Source organism: Cheilinus undulatus, linkage group 11, assembly GCF_018320785.1.
Source record: "Cheilinus undulatus linkage group 11, ASM1832078v1, whole genome shotgun sequence".
Classification (NCBI taxonomy): domain Eukaryota; kingdom Metazoa; phylum Chordata; class Actinopteri; order Labriformes; family Labridae; genus Cheilinus; species Cheilinus undulatus.
The window spans coordinates 31,396,566-31,418,791 of NC_054875.1; the positions used below are offsets into that span (position 1 = coordinate 31,396,566).

General features: G+C 39.6%; 1 protein-coding gene across 2 annotated transcripts in view; it reads right to left on the reverse strand.

Moving 5' to 3' along the window:
- The window catches only part of LOC121518216 (metabotropic glutamate receptor 7-like), a 193,386-nt gene that overhangs the window by 10,382 nt on the left and 160,778 nt on the right, over window positions 1-22,226 (reverse strand). For both annotated transcript variants that reach the window (XM_041800476.1, XM_041800475.1), the window contains one exon: window positions 10,757-11,692. In XM_041800476.1, coding sequence (XP_041656410.1) covers window positions 10,757-11,692 — 936 coding nt within the window. The remainder of the gene's footprint in view (window positions 1-10,756; window positions 11,693-22,226) is intronic.

Genomic DNA, 22,226 nt, shown 5'->3' on the forward strand with positions numbered 1-22,226 from the left:
AAATGTTTAGCTTGTCACAGAACATTCATAATTAATTCCTGTTGCTTTAACATAAATAAATACATGAAGTCATTTTCACAACTGCTTGGCAACCCTCTATTTTTAGCCACAGTAATGATTTATTAACGCAGTCATCAGGAATCAAACAGTAGCATCTAAATTTTACATCTCATTGACAAACCAAACTCCAACATCCAGCCACAACAAAATGACCAGACTTCCATTTAGACAAAAAAGCTGTTGAGGGTAATTCTCATAATTACACCCACCAGGGATATACTTACTGCAAAGGCAATTTAGATGGCAGTGGTTGAGTACTATAAATGCAGAGAGCGATAAGGACTTGATTCAGTAAGTGACAATTGGGATGCTCTCTGCCCCGTAAAAGAATGCCTTTAATGGATCTGGGGATTTGCAGTCTCTTCTCAACCACCTGGATGTCTCTTGTTTTTTTGGTGGCCTACTTTCTAGCCCAACTCATGTCATGAATAACTCTCTTTGGCTTTGTGCTACAAAGGCACATCCCATGTAAGAGCCACTGCTTTCTGCGTGGACAGTCATCCCTAAATTTGGACTCAAAGAAATCCCGTTCCCAGACCTCAGATTGGAAGATAAAGAAGTTTTGACATATGCTCGACCTTTAAATTTGTCAGAATAAAGTAATTTATTGTCAAAACTAGTCAAGAAGAAGTCCCTTTTGATGTCCCCCAGCTATGTTTGTTGAAATAAATACTCTACATAGGACCCAATGATGATAGGTTCTTTGCTATTGTTTGTCAAAAGTCTCAACATTTAAAGATCAGTGGGCCTCGTTCATCAACTGCACTTAAAAATGCATTTGGTTTTAAGAAGATTCAGAGATTCACCAAAGTCTTCTTAATTGTGATTTATAGAGGTAGGTTTTGTGCAGGTTCTTATTTATACAAAGCTAATACTAAATTGATCATTTCCTTTCATTTTTAGCATGTAAGTTTTTTTTATGTATTTTATTTGTAAATAAATTTAATAAATGTAATAAATACCAATTCAAGGTGCCGGTTATCAGTCTCATACACTACTAATAATCTGTATCAATATTGGCTAATTAAGAAAGACCGAAAACCATATATTTTTAAATTATATTAAACAGAATTTTTATCAGTTTAACATTTTTAAATAAAGTGCACAAGTACATTTAGCTCCTACTGTAAGCACAGAGCAAATAAACTTCAATGCAAAATAAAAAGCTATGGTTATAACTAGCATGCAGGGAGTTTTGATGCATGTCTCTTTTGATGACAGCACAATCTGAATGATTGATTTAGCCTTATTGATGTGTTTTTTTGGCATATATTTAACATCCACCACTGATGCTAAGTTTATTAACAAATCTGCGTTTTTCTTTTTATGTTTTGAGCAGCACTGCATTAACTTTTCAACTGCTTAAATATTTCCGTTACCCGGATTCCAGAATGTATTTGTTTTTAATGTTATGTTGATGTGGACTTCACTGTCTGATCGTTACTTCTGTTCTCACTCCTGTGTGCCTTCTGTGTTTGAAGGTCACTCTGCAGTCTCATGCCCTTATATGGGCATAAAAGGGATGTTTCTCTCAGGTAGTTAAAAAAATGTGCACAAGCAAGAGGGGTCTGGCTGCCAACCGTAGTTCACAGACGCCCCTCTTGCAGACCATCACTGTGAGACCCACCACCACCAGGGCTTCAGTGACGTTTGCTGTAGCTATGTTGCTCTTCAGCACTTTTATGGACTAGATAATAGGGCAAATAAAAGGGGAAGCGAACTTTGGTGTTTCATTTGTTGATGTCCAGGTCACTGATCTAGAGTTTGCTGATAATGCTGTGATCCTTCCAGAGACTGTAGACATCCCTGTAGGGACATATAACTTGCTGAGTGAAGAGACTGAAATGTTGGGTATGCACATCTCCTTGGCCAAAACAAAGATCTGTGCATTTGGGGTTAGCTTGGATGCTGCCATCGAATTGAATCTGTGAATGGTGAGAGCGTGGCAGCTGTGAAGTAGTTCACCTATCTTGGCAGCATAATCCATCGATCTGTCAGCTTTGAAGCTAAGATGAGCTGCAGACTTGGCCTTGTGCACGTGCAATGGGTTCATTAGGCAAGGCAGTGTCATGATTTCTGTATCTGAATATGCAAACAAAAGTCATAGTCTTTCGGTCCTTGGTCCTCCCAGTCTTACTATCAGGGCCCCATTAGTATCCAGTGTGGGCCCTTGGGCAAGGTCCTTAACCTTTAGGTTAAAGGTTAAAGTAGATATGATTTATTGAGATAAAGTATGTTGTAAAATCGTAAATATATGCTATTCACTTGTGTCCACTAAGGATGGTTGTGTCCAATCAAGTTAATTCTGGAATCTGCCACACTTAACTGCTGAATCTGATAAGAAATGTTCTTACTTGTCAGACCAGGTTTCCTGTTCGACAAACTCTGATTTGTTTTCATGGAGAAAATGTTGGCATAATGGAAGTCTTGACAACAGCAGAAGTACTGAAAAATACCTTGCTTTTTGTAATCATTAACTGACTAAAATTGTAACAAATGATGCCTCTCTAGTGTGCAAACAAACTTTATACCACCCCTGCAAAAGTCAGTGTCCAATGTGCCCCCAAACCCATTCCCCCATGAAAAATTTGTGGCGGCACCCTTGCTTGTCTGCTTGTCAAAGTATCACCAGTGCACTCACAATCATGTCATGTTATTCTCTCAGCAGCTGATGTATCTATGTGGGGTTGTGTTGATGGGAGAGAGAGCTACATGTAAAGGACAGGGACTCAACTTTTACTCAGGACAACAAGATGTTTTTCCATCTTTCCCTCAGCGACACAGCGGCTGACAAGGCTTCTGCTGACTGAGAGAGCCATGTCTGATTTCATAAGTGTAAAAACATTTACACGTTAGACTGAGAAACCCAAGTCATAGAAAAGACTGGAGGTGCTGCTCGGTGTTCCTGCCTTGTCTGCTTGTCTCTAAATTGTCTTTAAACCATAAGTAAGTGTAGTAATAGTAGTAGTAATAAGAGAGTGTTTCTTCTGAGAAACTCATTCACATAAAGCATGGTGTGCTGTCTCTGTAGCTCAAACTCCCACATATCTACAGATACTTATCCATCCACATCACCAAAAGAAGGGATTTACTTAAGCAGAATAAAAATAACATTAGATGAGCTTATCTTGCCCATAACGAAGAATAAATAGGATATTATTTTTGTATCACTACAGAGCAGCATGCCTTGCTCATGTGTGTCAATTAACAGAAAGCAAATTACAGTCTGGGGATGAATAAAAAGATGCTGTAGTGTTTATGTTTCAGAGAAAATGCCCAAGCAGGTTCTTTTAGAAAACATTAAAGAGTAGCTATTGTTTAAATGAGACACCCGCTTCTAACCTCTGCAATTAACAAGCTCATCCAGAATATAAGCTGCTGTGGCTGGGACAAACCTCAAAGGACGAGTCAGTGAGTGTGCTTATGTCAAAGACAAAAATGAAGGACGTTTGCTCTCTGATTTTAGTTTTTAGTTTTGTGAACACACAATACCATTTTAATTATTAAAGTACTGTTTACAAAGTATATTTTTTTATTTTAGTTTCAGCTAACCAAATGGATTTTTACATTTAGTTAATTTCATAAACAACCCATCAGTTCATTCCATATTATTTACAGACAGACTTATATTTGACATCAGGGCTGACATTGACAGATGCTGTCAAACCAAAGCATCAGTAGTTCCCTAGCTTAAACTTTGTAGTAGGCTGAAAAGTGTATTGTCTTTCTTCAATCAGAAAGTTATTATCCTGGGCAAATATTAAGAAGAACTCAGTAAGTGTCCCAGACAGTGAGCAATCACCAGGAGATGGAGTGCAAGGACAGGAAAACTGTGAAAGGCGAGATAGTTCTGTATTGTTCAATGACAATGTGCTTCTCAAAAGACACAGTCATTGAAAAGTTATTTTTAACTTTTCCTGGGTCAGGGGTGAAATCATGCGTATGCAACTGTCTCCACAATGGCTTATCTTTCGCAGGGTGGAAATGCAGCTGTGAAACAGGGGCAGTTCATTCAGAAACACGAGATAGGATGTAATAAATCAAACTTTGCTTACTCCAGTCAAACTTTGACTGCTTTATTTCCATCAGGGTTGGTGGGTGAGGATGGGCGGAGTTAACAAGAAGGAACAGGACAAGTGTCCCCAGTAAAAATGCAATAAATCTTGTCTTTTGACTCAGTCGTTGCACCCTTGCTGGCTTGATTGTCATTCAGGAATGTTCCTATCTAAAACTGGCTTACATCTAATTTATAAGTCTTTTATTCTAAATTAGAACCGAGTTGCAGTTTCAAAGTGTGCTCATGTTGTTGCATTAGGTTTAAAAGACTAGGTGACTTTACAGACATATCTTTCCTCCCCCCTATGGGGAACATAAGAACAATGAAATGCACACGGTGTGCACATTTATAAATCTGTGTGGACTGATAGGGCTCATGTGACCATTAAACCTCCTGCTTGAATCTTCTTACCTGTTTTAAAGACAACAAAGTGCATTATGGTGTTAGTTTCCCTGTAAAGTGAAATTCAAAATTTCTGTCTTAATACACTCGATATGTTGGGATATAGTTGCTGTAAACTTGTGAAAACCCTGAGATCTACATGTGACTTAATTTCAGATTTAGACTGTTAGAAGGTTGTTCACCTCTTTCCTGGCTTGGTTAAATTTGGGCAGGGCAAAGAGGAACCCTGCCCCCGAATGCTACAATGATAGACCTGTCTCAGTAAAACATCTATAAATCGATTACAATTAGTTCAAAAAGCTGCAGCAAGACTACTTATCAAGTCTTCAAAAAGGTCACACATTACACCAATTCTGTATTCTCTCCACTGGCTTCCCATACATTTTAGAATACATTTTAAGATTCTTATGTTTACTTTTGAAGCCCTGCATGGTCAAGCACCAGCCTACCTTTCAGAACTCTTAAAACCTTACAATCCCAGCAGGACTCTTCAGTCCTCCGATCAGGGTCTGTGGCTGTTCCACACTCCAGACTTAAAACCAAAGGAGACTGTGTGTTTAAGGTCATCGCTCCAACTCATCATAACTCTCTCCCATTTGCTTCAAGCTCAGTAGACACTGTTGATTTCTTTAAAAAGCAACTTAAGACCTACTTGTTTGGGCTGGCCTTTACTTAATTTGTTTTTGTGTACTGTGTATTCTTTCATTGTGCCATTGCATCACTGCCTGTGTTTCTTTTATCTCTTTGTAAAACACTTTGTGGTTTTGCTGTTCTTGAAAGGTGCTAAATATAAACTTATTATTATTATTATAGACAATCCCCAAACAGTTCATCTTGTTAGCCGATGTTACTCCATTCATTGAAAGTTAACAGCCAGCTATATGCTGTGTTTTCATTCATTTTTAGGTAAATTTCCCAATTCTGTCAGCCACAGTGGCCTACAGCTCATTAAAAAATAGAGAGTTTGTGCCAGAAAACAGTCAATGTAATCCTAGTCTTCTGTCTCTTATGCTAATTGCTGGAGTTGTCTCTTTTTCACTTGAATCAGAAGCAGCAGGCAAACATCTTACCTGCTGAAGGTGTGTTTAATCCATATTTCTCTTGTCTTTAGTCCTGGATGATATCCGATGATAGACATATATTGCCAAGTCTGGTACAATAAAAGCCTCCAATGCTTATCACTATTGAAGTCTGTTATTTTGAAAAGCAGCACCAGGAAATGGAGTGTTTTCAGGAGCAACTTAACAAGAAGTCTCATTAATTGAAGTGGAAAAACTTTACATTACTCAGAAAATGAGATATAAGGAATACCTGCAGAGATAAATACTTTAATCCTTTATAGCTCTCAATTATTTGCCTGACCTGACATCAATGTGATTGTTAATAAGGGAGTTTATCATAGCAGACAGATGATTCCTCCATTCAGGTTGTGACTTTTTTTTTTTCTAATTTGTGAGGTTCATTGTTCTCGTGAGTGGGCTTCGGCGCATTCAACCGACACCTCCAGCATCCTAGAGCAGATATTGTTGCCTCATTTTTAGGATGTGAAGCTTGATTTTTTTAATGTAGAGATGTTTTTCATGACTGTAATTTGGCCTGGTTCATAATACGGTGGCCTGTCATACAACAAAACTTAAAAACATAGTTTTTATCGCTTTATAGGGATTTTAAATTAATGTTTACTAATTTACAGAGGTGCTTGTAAGAATCATTTTCAAGTTTAGATGTTTATTTTAGCTTCATTTGACCTAGGCAACAACAGGTGTACAAATAATCTGAATTTGGTTTCTCAACACCCAGATCTTATTTTAACCATACTCCAAACCGCAACACAAGCAGGGCGTCATACGTTTTTGCTCTAAATGCTGTGAAACAGTGATGTCACGCTCTGAGCAAGCATGATAAATGCAGGTCCGGGTCACAGTATCTTCAGTATCTCAGGAGATGTGGATTTTCAAAAGATAAATACAACTTTTCCTTCTTGACAACTGGTTTTTAACTTTTGCCAGCAGTCTGCCTCAGGTGCATCCTGCACAAGCCCCCCGCCCCCTCTGAACAAATGATAGGCAGTTGAATTTCATCTTCTACGTTTTAAAAAGGCTCCAAGTCTCCACATTAAGTGTCAGGTCAAACTTGTGTCAAGGGAAGACAGGAGGATTAGATGTTAAATTGTTATTTTGCCTGCTGAAAGCTGGGATGTGCATATGGGACAGTCATTGCTAATGAAAGGTGGCAGCAGACGCTCTCTTCAAGCAGGCTTGTGGGTTTAGGAGACACCTTACAATGGTCTAAGTGGTTACTAGACATGAAGCAGAGAGTTTTAAGTTTAAATGACATAAAGTTATCCTTGCATGACAGGGAAAGTTTCTGTAAAATGTTTCATTTCGCCATCATCTTGTTCTTCTGAACTGTGAAGAAGATGTATTTGCGGTCAAAGAGGTTTCTGAAAAAGAGAGTTCTCGTGTTCAGTGACAGCTTCCCTTAAATCAACTGGCTTGTTCTGTCTCTCAGAAAGTAACATCTGTAGTCATAAAAAAAACAGCTTTTGGGACTTTGTTATCACCATTTTGCACATTTCTATGTTGTCTGTTAAAAAATGAGTTTGAATTGTGCCTCGCAGGCGTGGAGTTTGTTGTCGAAGTCGGTTGATCTCTCGACCTGATGACAGCTGAATGCGGATGCCGCTGACTCTCAAAGTAATTAACTTGAGAGTGTTAAGTCATTTACTGAGCACATGCAGGTGCAAAAGTGTAGGGGAGAGGGATGCTCTATGACCTTTGTTACTTTTTTTGAAAGGCATCCTTCCACATGAGTGTCAGAAAGGGGAAGCGTCCCAGGTGTGGAAAATAATGACAGGAAAATAATGTTTTTGTTTAAGTTTATTCCATCCAGCATTGTCACAACCTCTGCTACCACACACCAAAAGAACATAAGGACAAGCTGCAGTCAGGGTATTTATGGATTACCACCAGCAGCTGCCTTCATATCATCTCAGTGTTTCCATAAATCATTTGATATTGAACAATCTGGAATGAGAGAGACTGCTCAAATCTGTGTGGGTGTTTTGGGTCAGTTCTGCACTTTAAAACACGAGAGGGCAGAGCACTTATAAAATGAAGATGTAGTCAAATGCATCACAATGGGTCGCACAGCCTCTTCATTCCTTTACAGATCTACGCATGTATTTGTAGTAATGTGAGCTTTTAGTGCTATATATTGTTACAGAGGAGGGCATGCATCCGTACAGTTAATTTGACTGTTTTCCCATCAGAACAAGAACATTTAGATTATTTTCACAAGATCTAATCTATGCTCATATGTTGTTGTCATTGTGGTAAAGCACGTTTACCTGTCATAAGTGAATTCCTCATTCTTCCTGCATCCCAAATTCTAAAGCAATGTCATAACTAAGATGAAATTTAAATTTATGTCAGGGCAAAATGGAATAACAAATGTATGGATTCCTGTCCTCTGTATATATGTTATGGACATTTGACTATGAGATTAATAAATCGTCTCCAAACAGTTCAAAATTCAGCTGCGAGAGATTTTACTTCTTTGCCAGCATCACCATGCTCTGATTGTTCACAGATGCATGTTGTCTAAGAGGGGCTGCTGAAACAGCACTATGTGTGTTTTCTGTAAGGTGCACAAAGCAGATGTTTTCTTCATTTCTTTTTATATTCTACTTCTTTTAATCTTTGTATCTTATATTGAATTTTAAATTTCTTGTTGCCGTCTTCCAATGCTTTTGATGTTATCGCTGTTCGGTTTTTATCTCTTGGAACTCCAAGACAGTTTTTGCTACTTTTTGCCCGCCTGTATTTTTATGTATGTAGAATTTCAACCTTTAAAGCACAATCAAGCTGCAGACATCTATTTTTTCTGGACAACCTGGACTATCGGAATATGTGCACTGCAAGAATGTCAAATGAATGTAACAAAAGTTAAATTACCAGAAAGACAAAGTATAAGAACAAAATGGAAATTGAATATCATAACTTTATACAAGTCACTCCCAGATCAACGCCTTTTCACATCTGCATTTACGTCCAACAGGCCTTGTCTATAAGGAGAAAAAATTAAACCTGGCTAACAAACACAAAACAGAAACTATCACCATCAACTATCTATCTGAAACATATTTTGCGCACACGTGGTATTGCAGTATGTAAAATGTGCATGAATCCTAATTTAGGAGCGCCAACCTCCTCCTCTTTTCATTATGAGGGCATAGAGAACTACTTTTCTTACCTTTCCACACTGTCAGATAACTATCTTGTCCCCTGTTGATCTTTGGCTTGCTTTGTGCCTGGATTAAAAATGTTCTAGTAAGATAAGCTTCCAATCAAAACTGACTCCCTAGAGATCTGTTTTATGGTTCCTGAGATATTGTAAACAACGAATGCGCTACTGCTTGGCCATCCAGTGGGGGTTCAGAGGGTTAACTATAAAACACTCTGAATTGTTTTGTGTATGAATGGTACTATTAAAATAATAATAATAATAATAATAATAATAAAAAATTAAAAAACCCTTGCCTTGCTTTGCTTTATGACAGTACAGTTGCACTTAGAGAACCTCAGTAAGCATGGATGATACTAAAAACAATTCCTGTTGCTTTAAGTATTGTTTGCATGCTTTAATAGGCTTTTCTACTAATAGACACTTTGTTAAACAGACAAATGTTAGGATTATAGTGGATGTTTGATGAGCATTTCTTATTCATCCATTAGCTCTGAGCATCACTTTTGTCTGGAAGGGTTCTTTTGGAGCTCCTCTTGTCAGAGGTTAGCTAATAAATTACTCTGGGATTGTCTTTAAAAGCACTGTTGTATTTTTAACACATTTTAACTCAGACATTTGACCCACTAAACCCACAAAGCATCAATCTCAGCCATTACTGCTGATACTTTTTCTTGTATTTTGTACTAATGTTTGTGCTGGTAGCGACAGTTTTAGCAGAAAGGTGTTACCAGCTCAGACTGATAAAAGGTAAAAGTAAGATTAAATGATGGATAGGATAACTTCACTTCACCCTAACTACATTTTTTTTTCAAAGGATGTTATCATAGACATGCAAAGGCACTTCTCACTTAACAGTGGCTAGGGAGTAAGCAGAAATGCACCCCTGAAGGCCATTACCAGGCCAGGATGTGCCGGTGTGAACTGAAGGTGATTGTGAGGCAGAAGTCAGTGTGAAGAAAGAGTTAACTGCATAAAGGGGAAAGATAAACACATTACTGCCTCGCCAGTCGCCACGAGTAGCATAATGAACTCCTAATCGCTGCTGAGGGTGTAATTCATCTATGAAATCAGCAGCAAATTGAGATGAGGAAAATCAGTTTCTGATCCATCTCATGCACTAGCTTAGGAGTGAGGATATTGAACGGTGTGCCTCTCAAAAGGTTAGGAGTAACACTTTCCTGTCAGCATCGATATTCTGTCAGCGGAAAACTTCCCCCTTCACTCTGTCTCGTACGCACGCCCTGCCAAACAGCACGCAGCGGCTGCTGAATGAAGCAAAGGAATGCATCTGTATTCTGCTAGGTCTCAGCCAGATAAGCAATGACGAGCACATCAGGTCAAAATGTCAGATTCTCAATCAACTCCGGTAGAAGCCAATGTCAAATGCTTTGTTGAGTCAAACGCCGGCGTCAAGAGATGGAATGTGTTGAATCAAACTTCTATTTACCCCCCCCCCCTTCTCCCCGCCTTCCTCCTCCTCCAGCTCCTCACCATCCTCTTCCTCCACCTCCTCATCCCGCTTGTCTGCCTCTCCAGAGGAAGGCATGATGGTATATGTTGAGCCCAAGGCATGAGCGCTGAGATAATGGCATCTGGAGCTGCCAGCAACCCCATCCTACCCTGTCTGAGGCATTTCAGGATTCTTGTGCTTAGCATCATTCCTTCCTCTGCCTTTTTATGCCTTTTTCTGTCTGCAGAGGTCGGGTGTGGGTTTCCAAACACATCTGAGCCCCAAGAATATAAAATCAAAAGGAAATGAACCCATAACTTATATGGTCACAAAATGTGTGTTGGAGTGTGTGCTCCCTTTGTATAATTTTTGTTTTCATTTTGTGTTAGTACAAATGTGCATGTGTGCATGTGTTTGGACAAGATAAAAACAGGGCTGAAGGAATGAAAGGGACATTTATGAGAAGAGGGAGGGAGGCAGACAAAGAGAGGGGTGGTGACAAAGACGGAGAGAGAGCAAAAGAGAGAGAAATGACTCACCTTCTCTGCTGACTGGGCCGTGCCAAAGAAAATCGGGATGAAGGCCAGCCAGACTATGCAAGTGGTGTACATGGTGAAGCCAATGGGCTTGGCCTCGTTGAAGTCTTCTGGTACGTCCCTGGTCTTGATGGCATAGATGGTGCATGTCACCATCAACAGGATGCTGTAGCCCAGTGAGCAGATTATCTGCAGGTCTGTGATGTCACACTTCAGAACGCCGCGTGCCAGCTTGGGGTTGATGGTTTTCTGCTCATCGTAGTCGACGATGGTGTTCGGAGGGTCCACGGCGAACCATACTAGCACGCCAAGCAGCTGCACGCAGATCAAACTGGAGGTGATGGCGATCTGAGAAGTGGGGCTGATGAAGCGTGGGGCTGTGACTGTCTGCTTTCCCTGTTCGAAGATCCTATAGATGCGGTTCGTTTTTGTAAGCAGCGCAGCGTAGCTGATGCACATTCCCAGGCCGAGGAAGATCCTCCTGAAGGCGCACACCGCTACGTCAGGCTTGGCAATCATGATGAAGGTGATGATGTAACACAGGAAGATACCTGTTAGCAGCACGTAGCTCAGCTCTCGGCCTGACGCCCGCACGATGGGTGTGTCATTGTACCGTATGAAGGTCGCCATGACAAAAATAGTGGCGATGATGCCGAGCATGGCGAGGAAGACGGGGATTATAGCCCATGGAGAGTGCCACTCAAGCTTGACGATGGGGATGGGCTGGCAGGCCGTTCTGTTGGGGTTGGGCCTCATGTTGTATGCACACAGTCTGCAGGAAGTCTCGTCGTACTGGTACTGGTAGCCATCGCAGAGCTCACAGTGCCAGCAGCACGGCATGCCCTTTACCCTCTTCTTTCTCTCGCCAGTTTTGCAGGGCAGGCTGCACACAGAGATAGGCACCTCCTGCTCCCCATCTGGCCACTGAAGCTCCTCCAGCTGGGAGAGACATGACACAGGGTGCAGAGGAGAGTGAGCAGACTGAGAAGGCCAACAATTATGAACTAGTATGTTAATAATGAAGAGCATCTGGACAACATTGATTTACTTTTCAAACTTATTAACCTTTGAATGTTAAATTACATAAAATCATACTTTCACTCTTTATTCAAGTATTTAAAAAACACCAGAATGGGGAAGAGAGGTGATTTATGGGAGTTTGAATGTGCCATCATTGTTGGTACCAGACAGACTGGTTGGAGTGTTTCAGAAACCGATCATTTACAGCAGGGGTGTCAAACTCATGTTGGGTCGGGGGCTGGATTTGCTCCAATGAGACGTTCTGCGGGCCAGGCTATTTTTTAAGCCACATATACAGACAACCCCCCCCCCCCCCACACACACACACACACATATATATATTGACCCCATTGCATTGCGAGGCATCACCAGTTGAGAGCCATGCCTTAAAACGTCTTTCTTCCTCATTCTGATACCTGGTTTGAACTTCAACAGATTATACTGACCTTGTGCTTAAATGCATTTATTGCTGTCATGTGACTGTATCATGAGATATTTGTGCTCAGTAGCAGTTGAACAGGTATACCTAATGAAGTGGTTGGTGAGTGTAGAAGAATGCAACCACTTGTTTAATTGCATTGGGGAAAAAAGTAATACAGTACAACACCTTTCCGCTAATTTCTTTGAGGAATTCCCTTTTCCAATACTTGAAAGTAATTGAAATCACCATAGCAACAGAGCCTACCTTTGTTCAGTAAAATGGAAAAAATGAAAAGCAATGTGAAATTCAAAAGACATTATGTTTTAATACAGGAGCCAGTGAGGTATGAAATATGTGATGATAAGGAAAGAGAATGGGATTTGGAATTGCAAAATGCCTCTTTTGGACTGTACAGACCTATTTCTATTTATGATCTTGTCATCAAAATGAAAAGTGAAGTACACAGACGTACTGAAGAACCATCTAAAACTCCAATCCAAAAAGGCCCTGCGGTGCTTCATAATTTAACTTTAAAAAAAAAAAAAAAACAGCCTACAAGTTTGCCCTAAGAAACCCATGAAGAAATGGAATATTTTAGAGCTCTTACATAGTTTGTTAGGGCTTTTAAAAAGGCTCTCATAATTCTTTGAGCTGATCTTTTGATTTCTTTTGCAAGTGTACTGATCCATGGCTTAAAAAGCTAAAGAAGATTAAAGATGCTGCAACATGGTTTAGGCAGTTTCACAGTAGTAACAGCCAACTAACCAGAGTAAATCAACTGGAGCAGACAAACAAAAAGGAGAAAAAAACTGAAAACGATCTTGTGTTATGATTTGCAAACTGGGTTTATTGTCTTTTCAAACTGCTTTAACACGAATGATTGAAAGAGGTGCTTGAAACAATGACTGTAAAAACATACATTAAAACAAAATGGTGTCGTATAAAAACTACTGGAAATAAACAGGAATTCATTTAGGTGATCATTTTGTGCATTATGCCTCAAAGTGAGCTGAAGTTATGACTTACGGTTGTCTGAGGAGTGTCTGGCTTACAAAAGTTTCATGCAGTTGTTTTTTCATGAGGACTGTACAGGGTTGAAGAGTATCTAATTATATTTACTCAAATTACTGTGACTGAGTATTTTCCGGGTACTTTTGGATTCATTTTGAAATGAGTATTTTTACTTCTGCTTAAGTTAGTTTTAACCAGGGTAACTGTGCTTTTACTTCAGTACAGTACAAACTGAAGTACTGATATCTCAGGGTTTAATATTTCAAGTTTGGTCTGCTAGGGTTCTCTTGGTCATGCATCTGATGGATTATTGTTGTTTTTTATGATTGACACATTTGCACCATGAGTGAAGTTATCACCTGAGTTGGAGTTCCCATCTGAAACTTTAGGTGCTCCAATAGTGCATTAGTATAACCCTGCAAAGCACATGGATCTGCCCGTTTTCGTTTTTCTCACTGGTAAATCTATCTTGCAAAGTTCCCGCCTGAACCGTTTGGGCCTGGTTAGAAAATGACAGGATCAATCAGCGACGAGGGGCAGTACTTTCTGGCACAGCAGAGTCGTGATGTAAGCAAGCAGCAACAAGAGTGGGGGAGAGGCATACGGTAAAGGGCCTCAGGCTGGATTCGAACCCCGGCCGCCTGCGCTCCCCATGTATGCAGGCAGCCGGGGTTCGAATCCAGCCTGAGGCCCTTTACCGCATGTCTCTCCCCCACTCTTGACCCTGTTTCCGACTCTATCCACTGTCCTCCTCTATCTAATAAAGGCACAAAAATGCCCAAAAATAAATCTTTAAAAAAAAAAAAAAAAACAACAAAAGTTGTGTACAGTATGTCTACAGTTGCCATGGTTTGCTTTATGCAGTTATGCAGTTATGGGCGCAGCTTGGTAGCGGCTATGTCACGTGTTTTGTTGCTGATTAGTCTGTAAAGGTGTGACAGACAGCTTTTTTCAAAGGCTCTGCCCTTTCCTAAACACTGTATATGAGTGGTTTACCAGATGGATGTGTGAAACAAATTCATCTGGCGTGCCAGGTTAGCATTAGTATACATTGCTTTGCAATAAGGTTGACTCTTCTTTGTTCTTTCCAGAGGAGATTCATCCTGCCACTGATGTACAAATTACTGCAGATCTGTCATACTGTAAAATAGTTAACACTTTAAAAGTGCAGTTTAACCATGTGTAGTGTAGACCAACATCGACACTTAAAGTAATAAGTTTAATCTGAGTTTAACCCTTTACCTACTGACCCAGCGCGGGCACTGTGTTTTATATGACCATAGTATTATTACCTTAACTCTGTTAAAGTTTGTCCAATCAGAAAAATTCCAACGGTGTTGGAAAGCTGAGAATTGTGGGCATGCACACATATATGGCTCATTACAGTACTCGCAACCATAAAACGTGGACATTCATAGCAAAACACCATAGCAAAACACCAGAAGTATTGCAAGACCGCTACACAGATTCTCAACACTGGAACTCCTCTAAAGTTTGCTCAATCTAAATAATTCCAATGCTGACTGAGAGCTGAGAATCTGTGCTTTCTGGCAATATATGATGTGTGGTATATATATATATATCATGGTAATGTCGAACAGCACCATGAAATTGGCTGCTTTGGCAGAAGACAAGTGAGAAAAGGAGAGTGGAGGAAGATAGTGGCATCTGTGCATGTCTGTCATGTGCAATAACAATATGTTACTTGAGAATGTTGAGAATGCATTTTTCCACCTTTATTTGCACTAAATTTCGCCTATGTATATGGTTATCTTTTGCTCTGTGTTTTGCACACCCAGAGTCCTAGACTCAAAAAAATGACCGATGATTGATTCACATTTCAAATGTCAAATCAAAACTTCATGAGCAATAACAAAATTTCTTCTCATGAAAGCCATGAAAAACAAAACAGTTTTTATGTTTTTCTTCTTTTAAACTGCTGACAATTCCAAATAATGTGCACTAATCATTAACCAGTGTTGAAAAGTCAAGTTCAAGTACTCCTGAGAAAAATGACCAAAGCTCTCAGATGGGGCATTTCCTGACTATTTTACAGCCATAATAACAAAACATGTCCAAATCGCCATTTTTAGACTCAGTAGGTAAAGGGTTAAGTAACACTATCAATTTTGCTATGTATTTACTTTATTATATAGGTGTGGTTTACCTGAACAACCTGGTTGGATCTGATCTATTCTTTTGTTGTTCTTGCCATTAAGGAAAGGTCATATTTTTCTGTGCAACTCATCAGTAGCTATTAAATACCTTTTAATTTTACTTGAGTAGATGTACAGACCAGGGGCCTCATTTATAAAGCTTGCTTATGCACAAAACGGGGCTTGAAAGTGGCGCACGCCACTTTCCACACAAAGGTTGTGATTTATAAAAATAAACTTAGCGGGAGAATGTGCACACCGGTACGTCAACTTTGATCCTTGCACACGAACATTTTGGAGATGGGGGAAACTTGCAGCGCAGATGGTGAGGTGGTGAATTAAAGCCAGTTTCATCTCATACATTTAATGTCATCACATATCAGACTTATAGACCCATGTAATCATAAACACCCAAGTCATTTTTTAGCTTTAGGGTGCACGTACACTTTTAGTATGGATCCTACGCAGTGTTTTATAAATGAGGCCCCAGTACTTTTACTTTACTTAAGTAAATTTTAACCATAACAACCATTCTTTTAGTTGTGTAAAATAGTTGTATACTTTTTCTACCTCTGGTGGTCTAAAAAAATGACATGCAGCAGTAATGTGTCAAGAAAAACAAAAGTAAACAGTGATCCAAAAACCTGCTGGCTTGGTTGACCCCAATTGTACAGCCTTTTAAGAGTATTCAATTGAGTAATGTGAAAAACAATAAGCTGTTCTTTTTAAAAAGTAAAGTCCCCAGGTCAGCTGCAAAAGAATAGTTTGACATTTTGGAAATGACACTTGATCTGTGCTCTTTAATGGCTTCTTTATGCTGGAAACGCCAAAATGTTTTCCCCTAGGCCTGATTGCTTCATACTAAAATTAGGACAAATGCCCCCCCTTACACACACACACACTTCTCCCCCACTCGTCTGCCTTCACATTAGTCCCACACCCTAGCACTCTTGCGTATGAACATGATCTGGTACAGTAGGTGGCAGTATACATATAGTTGTTTTAAAAATCTGCCAAGAAGAAAAAAGAAGAGGCACCCACGACAAGCTCTCAGGTAGACTTTTGTTTATACTCTGCACAAATAGAGTACATCCTGCCAGCTACAACAGATGTTTTTATTTTAAGACGCAAACAACGACCCTCCTTCTACTCCCACATGTACCGTGCTGCCTGGAGGATGAAATGAGTCTGTGCTGCATGAATACAATGGTTTTTGAAAAGACAGGAGATGTTTTGTATTGCCTGAACAACTTTTCTCCCTAATGGCTACTCATACTTGAGCCTAGTTCACATCCACTGCATACTATATCTGAGTCCACATGAATAATGTCCCAGACCACCTCTTCAAGTGGACTCTGGCATGGGGGCTGAGAATAGTAGGCTTGTGTTCACGCTGACCAATTGGAACTAATTTTGATTTTGGGCTCAAGTGTACTCAAATCCTTGTCCGGTTCCTGAGGTGAAAGCATCCTTATTGATGATTACAGTCCCTCAGTTATGAAAGCTGTCTCATGGTAGTTCTGCTTCCTTTTGTAGTGACTTTTAAATCTGTTAGAAATTGCTCTGCATGTCTTGTATTTGATTTTACTCAGGGGAATCTCTGAAATAGAACAGATAAAAAAACAGAATTTGGAAAAAAATGAAAATGAATCATTTTCTGACATTAGCATCAGTTTTAGACATGGAAAATGTACCCTTGAAAAGGTGAGTCATATATAAAGTCCGGCCCTTTCTTTTATAAATAGTTGGAAAGGAAGTAGTAGAAATGATATTTACAAGTGGGGCAGTGATCCTGAAGTTGAACTATTTTCAAATGAGAGAGTTTGAACGCAGCAGAGAGTCCAGATAGAAGATTAAGGGTGTGATTCACAAAATGACTGCACAGCTTTTGCACCCACTAAACTAGTTCAAAAACAGCTAAATGTACTGCAGAGCAGACAGCGTCTATGTGCATTGATACAGTCTGAACACAAGTAAATGAAACACAATGCAGTAATTTGGGGAAATTTTTACTCTTCTCTGTGTAAATAAGCCTAAATGGAAAAAAGTCAATGGTGCACACAATCATGTGCAATCAGAGTGGACCTATGGGGGTCTGCTGAGAATTGCTCTGCAGTATTTACATGAAATATGTGCAGATTAGAAAACCAAGCTCACCTCTGGATGACTTAAAAATAAATAATATCTGAATAAAGTCGGTAAATATTTCATTGTCATTATTAACATAAACAAGGGATATATCAGCCTAGAGCTATCAGCAGCTCCACATCTCTTCTATTTTTAGGCAGCATGCAACTCTCCTTCTGAATTGCCCTTGCTTGCTTCACTCAGGGAGGAAGGTTTCTAAATTAAAATGTTTATGTCAGGCTTCAAAGTAAATGCTGAACAATTAGACCTTGAGATGGAACGGATAGTGGGAGTAAATGATGTGCAATTTTTAGAGCTGTAGCAGTTTTAATTTATATTTAGTGTGTCAGGGCCTGAGAGTACTCTCATGCCGGCTTGTTTAATGTGAACTTAAAGCAAGCAGCTGATTTGCTTAGCCTACTGAAGGCTGTTAACCTGACATGCCAGACGGACTGTTTCATATATCCATTACGTAGGATATACTGTATTTCACATTCATCCGGGAAACCTCCAATACAAAACGTTTGGTGAGTGCAGGACTTTAAAAAAAAATCTTGGAAGGTGATTGGACTAGCATTCTGTCCTTCACATTCATAGCGTGACAATCACAGCAACAAGACAAAATGAGGTAGTAGACATGAGCATGTCCAGTACTAACCTAAGCTGTACAGACTAGCACTGCCTTAGTTTGTAAATGGCGGAGCTTACTGGTCGCTGATATTCATGCTGAAGCCTATTGTGAGATATGCAAAAACAACATCTCTGCCAAGAGAAGCTACATCCAAGCTAATTGCTACCATGGTGGGAGCCACTGTATACACCAGCTTACAGTACATTCAACCCCCTCAGCAGGTTGGCAGAAAAGCAAAAACACCTTTTCCATCATAAAAAGCTTTCTGTGTAGTCTTTTGTCTTTATTTCATGAAGAAATGTGGTCCAGTTCTGATAAAACTGCTGCTATACTGTAGCTACTGGTGGTAGCCATTGCTATTAGCTTTCAGTGCATCTTAACCTTGCCTGTTGCTACCTCCTCATTGTCCTCAAATGACACAGCTTGGTCCATAGCGTTTTCATTTCTGGCAGAAACGTACATTGGAGCTTTGTAAAATAGGCATTTCTGTTATCAGGCATGCCCTCTGGCAAATCCATCTGTTGTGCAAGGTTAGAAAAATGTAGAAATATACAAGCAAAAAATTAGCCTTACACTATCCAAAGTAAACATCATCCCACTACCAGAGCTTATAAAATCCACTAAGTTGCATGAAGTATTTCTCTAAGTTTGCTAACTGGCATTGTCCCATTACTGAAATACTGCAAAACATACTATAAAACAGCAGCTTTTCATTTCTAAACTTCTGTTTTTTATTGCTTAGAGAAACACAATATAACAGGCAAACTAGTGAGCTGCAGAGGCATGGTGGGTGTTTTATTTTGTAAAGTTAAGCTAAGCTCAATATTCTGATTTAAGTCTTGGCACGAAAGTGAATTAGCTTCTCCCTAAAGTGTCAAAATATTCCTTTAAGAATATAAACTGTATGCCTGCTTTACTTCTTAGTAGTAAATTCCATCAGATAAAAAAAAAAAAACGCTCCAACATAAAATCCAGCTAAGAATAGAATCAGCATCACATTCACCAAATGAGGCAACTGTCCTTTATTGCACATCCAGAGCTGCTATACCTTTACAACACATACATACACACACTCTCTTTAAGTGTGTGGGGTTGTGTGTACCTGAAAAATGTGTTGTTACGGTGGTGTCTGGTTAGATTATCATCTGCCATTTATCTGGGGGCATGAAGGTGCCATTTGTTATTTGGACAATGAATGGTGCTCTCTGGAAAACCTCCTGATTACACACAGTGTGGAAACAGTAATGAGACCAACAGCTCTGTTGCCATGGAGACCAGCGAGATTTTTGACACCTCGGACTTGTGCGGCTGCCATAGTTGGGTGTTTTGTTTAAGTCGTTAATTTTACACTTAATTTGAGTTTCTGTGAGCTGAAACGCTGTAATATTGTACTTCTTTATCCCTGATTACATCCTGTGAATAAAAGGATGCTTATACTACAGAATAACCTTTAGATTATGGCATTCTGTACGTTTTACTGAACAAAGTGATAGCTGGTGCATTGGGGTATAATTGCATTGTTACAGCATTTGGTTTGTAATCACACTGAAACAGAGTGAAGCACAAATCTCCAGCAGCAGACATTGTTCCACCTGCACTATCAAATCCATTGGGTTGGATTTAATTCTTGTGATCTGGAGAGCCATTATGCAAATGTTAACTCATCTCTATGTTAATTTCATGTTGTTGTTGTTTTTTCCTTCTGGGTTTTTTTTTTTGTAATCTAAGTAACAGAGGAATACCCTGACATTTTAGCTCAGATTTTCATCCTGTGATAGGGTACAGTGTCTATGAAAAGTATTCACCCTAATGGAAGTTTTATCCCTTAATTGATTTTATAAATCAATCATGCTCAATATAATTTTACTTTATTGACAAAAAAGACCTCTTCGCTGTCAAATGGAAAACAGATTTGTACAAAGTAATGTCAATTAAATAAAAAATGTAAGGTATATGTAAGTGAGTTGGCTGCAATCACAGCACTGAGTCTGTGTGGGTAGTTTTCAATCAGGCTTGCACATCTGGACATTGCTATTCTACTCCATTCTACTTTGCAAAAACTTCTCTTCTCTGTCAGGTTGCATGGGGATCCATGCAGACTGAATAAGATTGTCCTCCAGGATTTTCTAATGATTTTCCACATTTTACCATCCACCTTTACAAGCCTTCCAGGGCCGGCTGCCAAGAGGCATCCCCACAGCATGATGCTGCCACTACCGTGCTTCACAGTGGGGATGGTGTGTTTCCACTGATGTGCAGTTTTTGGTGTCTGCTTGTCTGATGGCCAAAAAGCACCATTATGGTCTCATTAGACAGGAGAACTTTCTTCCTTGTGACCATGGAGTCTCCCACATGCCTTCTGGCGAACTCTAATGGAGATTTAATATGAGTTTTCTTCAACAGTGGCTATCTCTTTTCCACTCTTCCATAAATCTTTGACTTTTGGGGAACCTGGGCCACAGCTGTTGTATGCAGAGTCTCTCCCATCTCAGCTGCTGAAGCTTCTAAATCCTTCAGAGTAGTCATAGGTGTCTTTGTGGCCTCTTTCACTAGTCTCCGCCTTGCATGGTCACTCAGTTTGTGAGGACGGCCTGATCTAGACAGATTAACACATGAGATATTTTCCTTCTGTTTCTTGATGAATGATTTAACTGAACTTTGGGGATGTTCAGCCCCTTGGATTTTTTTGTAGCCTATCCCTCCCCTAACTTATACTTTTCAATAACCCTTTTTTTCTGAGATACCTGGAGTGTTCTTTTGTCTTCATGGTGTAATGGTAGCCAGGAATACTGATTATCCAGTGACTGAACCTTCCAGGAACAGGTGTCTTTAAACTACAGTCACTGGAGACACAGTCACTGCACTCATGTGATCCCATTTCACAAATTGTGAGACTACAAGCACCAATTGGCTTGACCATGGTTGAATATGGTCCCTTTCAAGGGGCTGAAAATTTATGCAATCACCTTTTTTACATTACATATTGTTGCTTAATTGACATTACTTTGTAGAGATATGTTTTTACTTTGTGTGTGTTTTCGTGTGAAAAAAGCCAAATTATATTGACCACGATTGATTTATAAAATCAATAAAAGAGTAAAACATCCAAGGGGGCGAATACTTTTTATAGGCACTGTAAGTGCAATTTTAAACCACCTGTACCTGGACATTGAATCACTTTCTTTATTGTCCACATGAATCACACAGGCTCCATTCTTGTGTTGTGTCAGTAAGATCTATTAAGGCGGCTACAAACCAACACCTCACACTTAAAAAAGCCACCCAGCAGCCCTGCAGTTAACATGCATATTGATTTTTTTTTTCAACTGAATTTACTTTATTTAAGGCTCCCATGATATGAAAAATGCCTAATCCATGTTTCTACCTCATAGGTTCATCTGTATTTTGCATATGCACAAAAAGAAATTACATTTCCAGAAATTTTCTTATTAAAATCCTCCAGCTTTCCAGCGAGAAAAACCTGAGCTTTCATCTGATTTATCTCCCACTCTCAGGTGTGCCTTAAATTACAAAAATGTGATCATAGATTTTCCAGTTTCATCATGTACAGTAAAACTTGCAGTAAAGCTACTGAGCAGTGGAAGCAACACGGTAGATGTGTATTTAGGTGTCAGTTTTGAACAACATCAACTTCTTTAGCGGTTCTCTGCTGCCAAGCGCCGAACACGCACGCACGGTCTGACACTCGGGGTTAAAAACAAGTTCTTCCTCCTCCTCCTACTCTCTTCCACCGTCAGTCCTCCAACCTGTGCTGTGGGAGAGGAGTCATCTCTGACAACAGATCATTGTCTTACTTCTCTCTACCTTTTTCTTTTTAATGTTAAAGCCCTCAGACTTGTTTAAAGGTGAAAACATATCAAACCCCTTTTTTAATAGCAAACACAATCTGACAGTCTACAGACTCCCCCACCCCCTGCTGATTTCAACATCCGCTGTCAGTTTAATTGCATGTTATCTCCTCTTAAGACAGAGAGGAGCTGCTGAGAAATAGGATAACCCTTAATAAATAAAACATCCTTCAATTAAGCATCTTTCTTCTTTAATAAAGTCTAAAAGTTGCTTACTTTCTCCAGGACTTTGGAATAT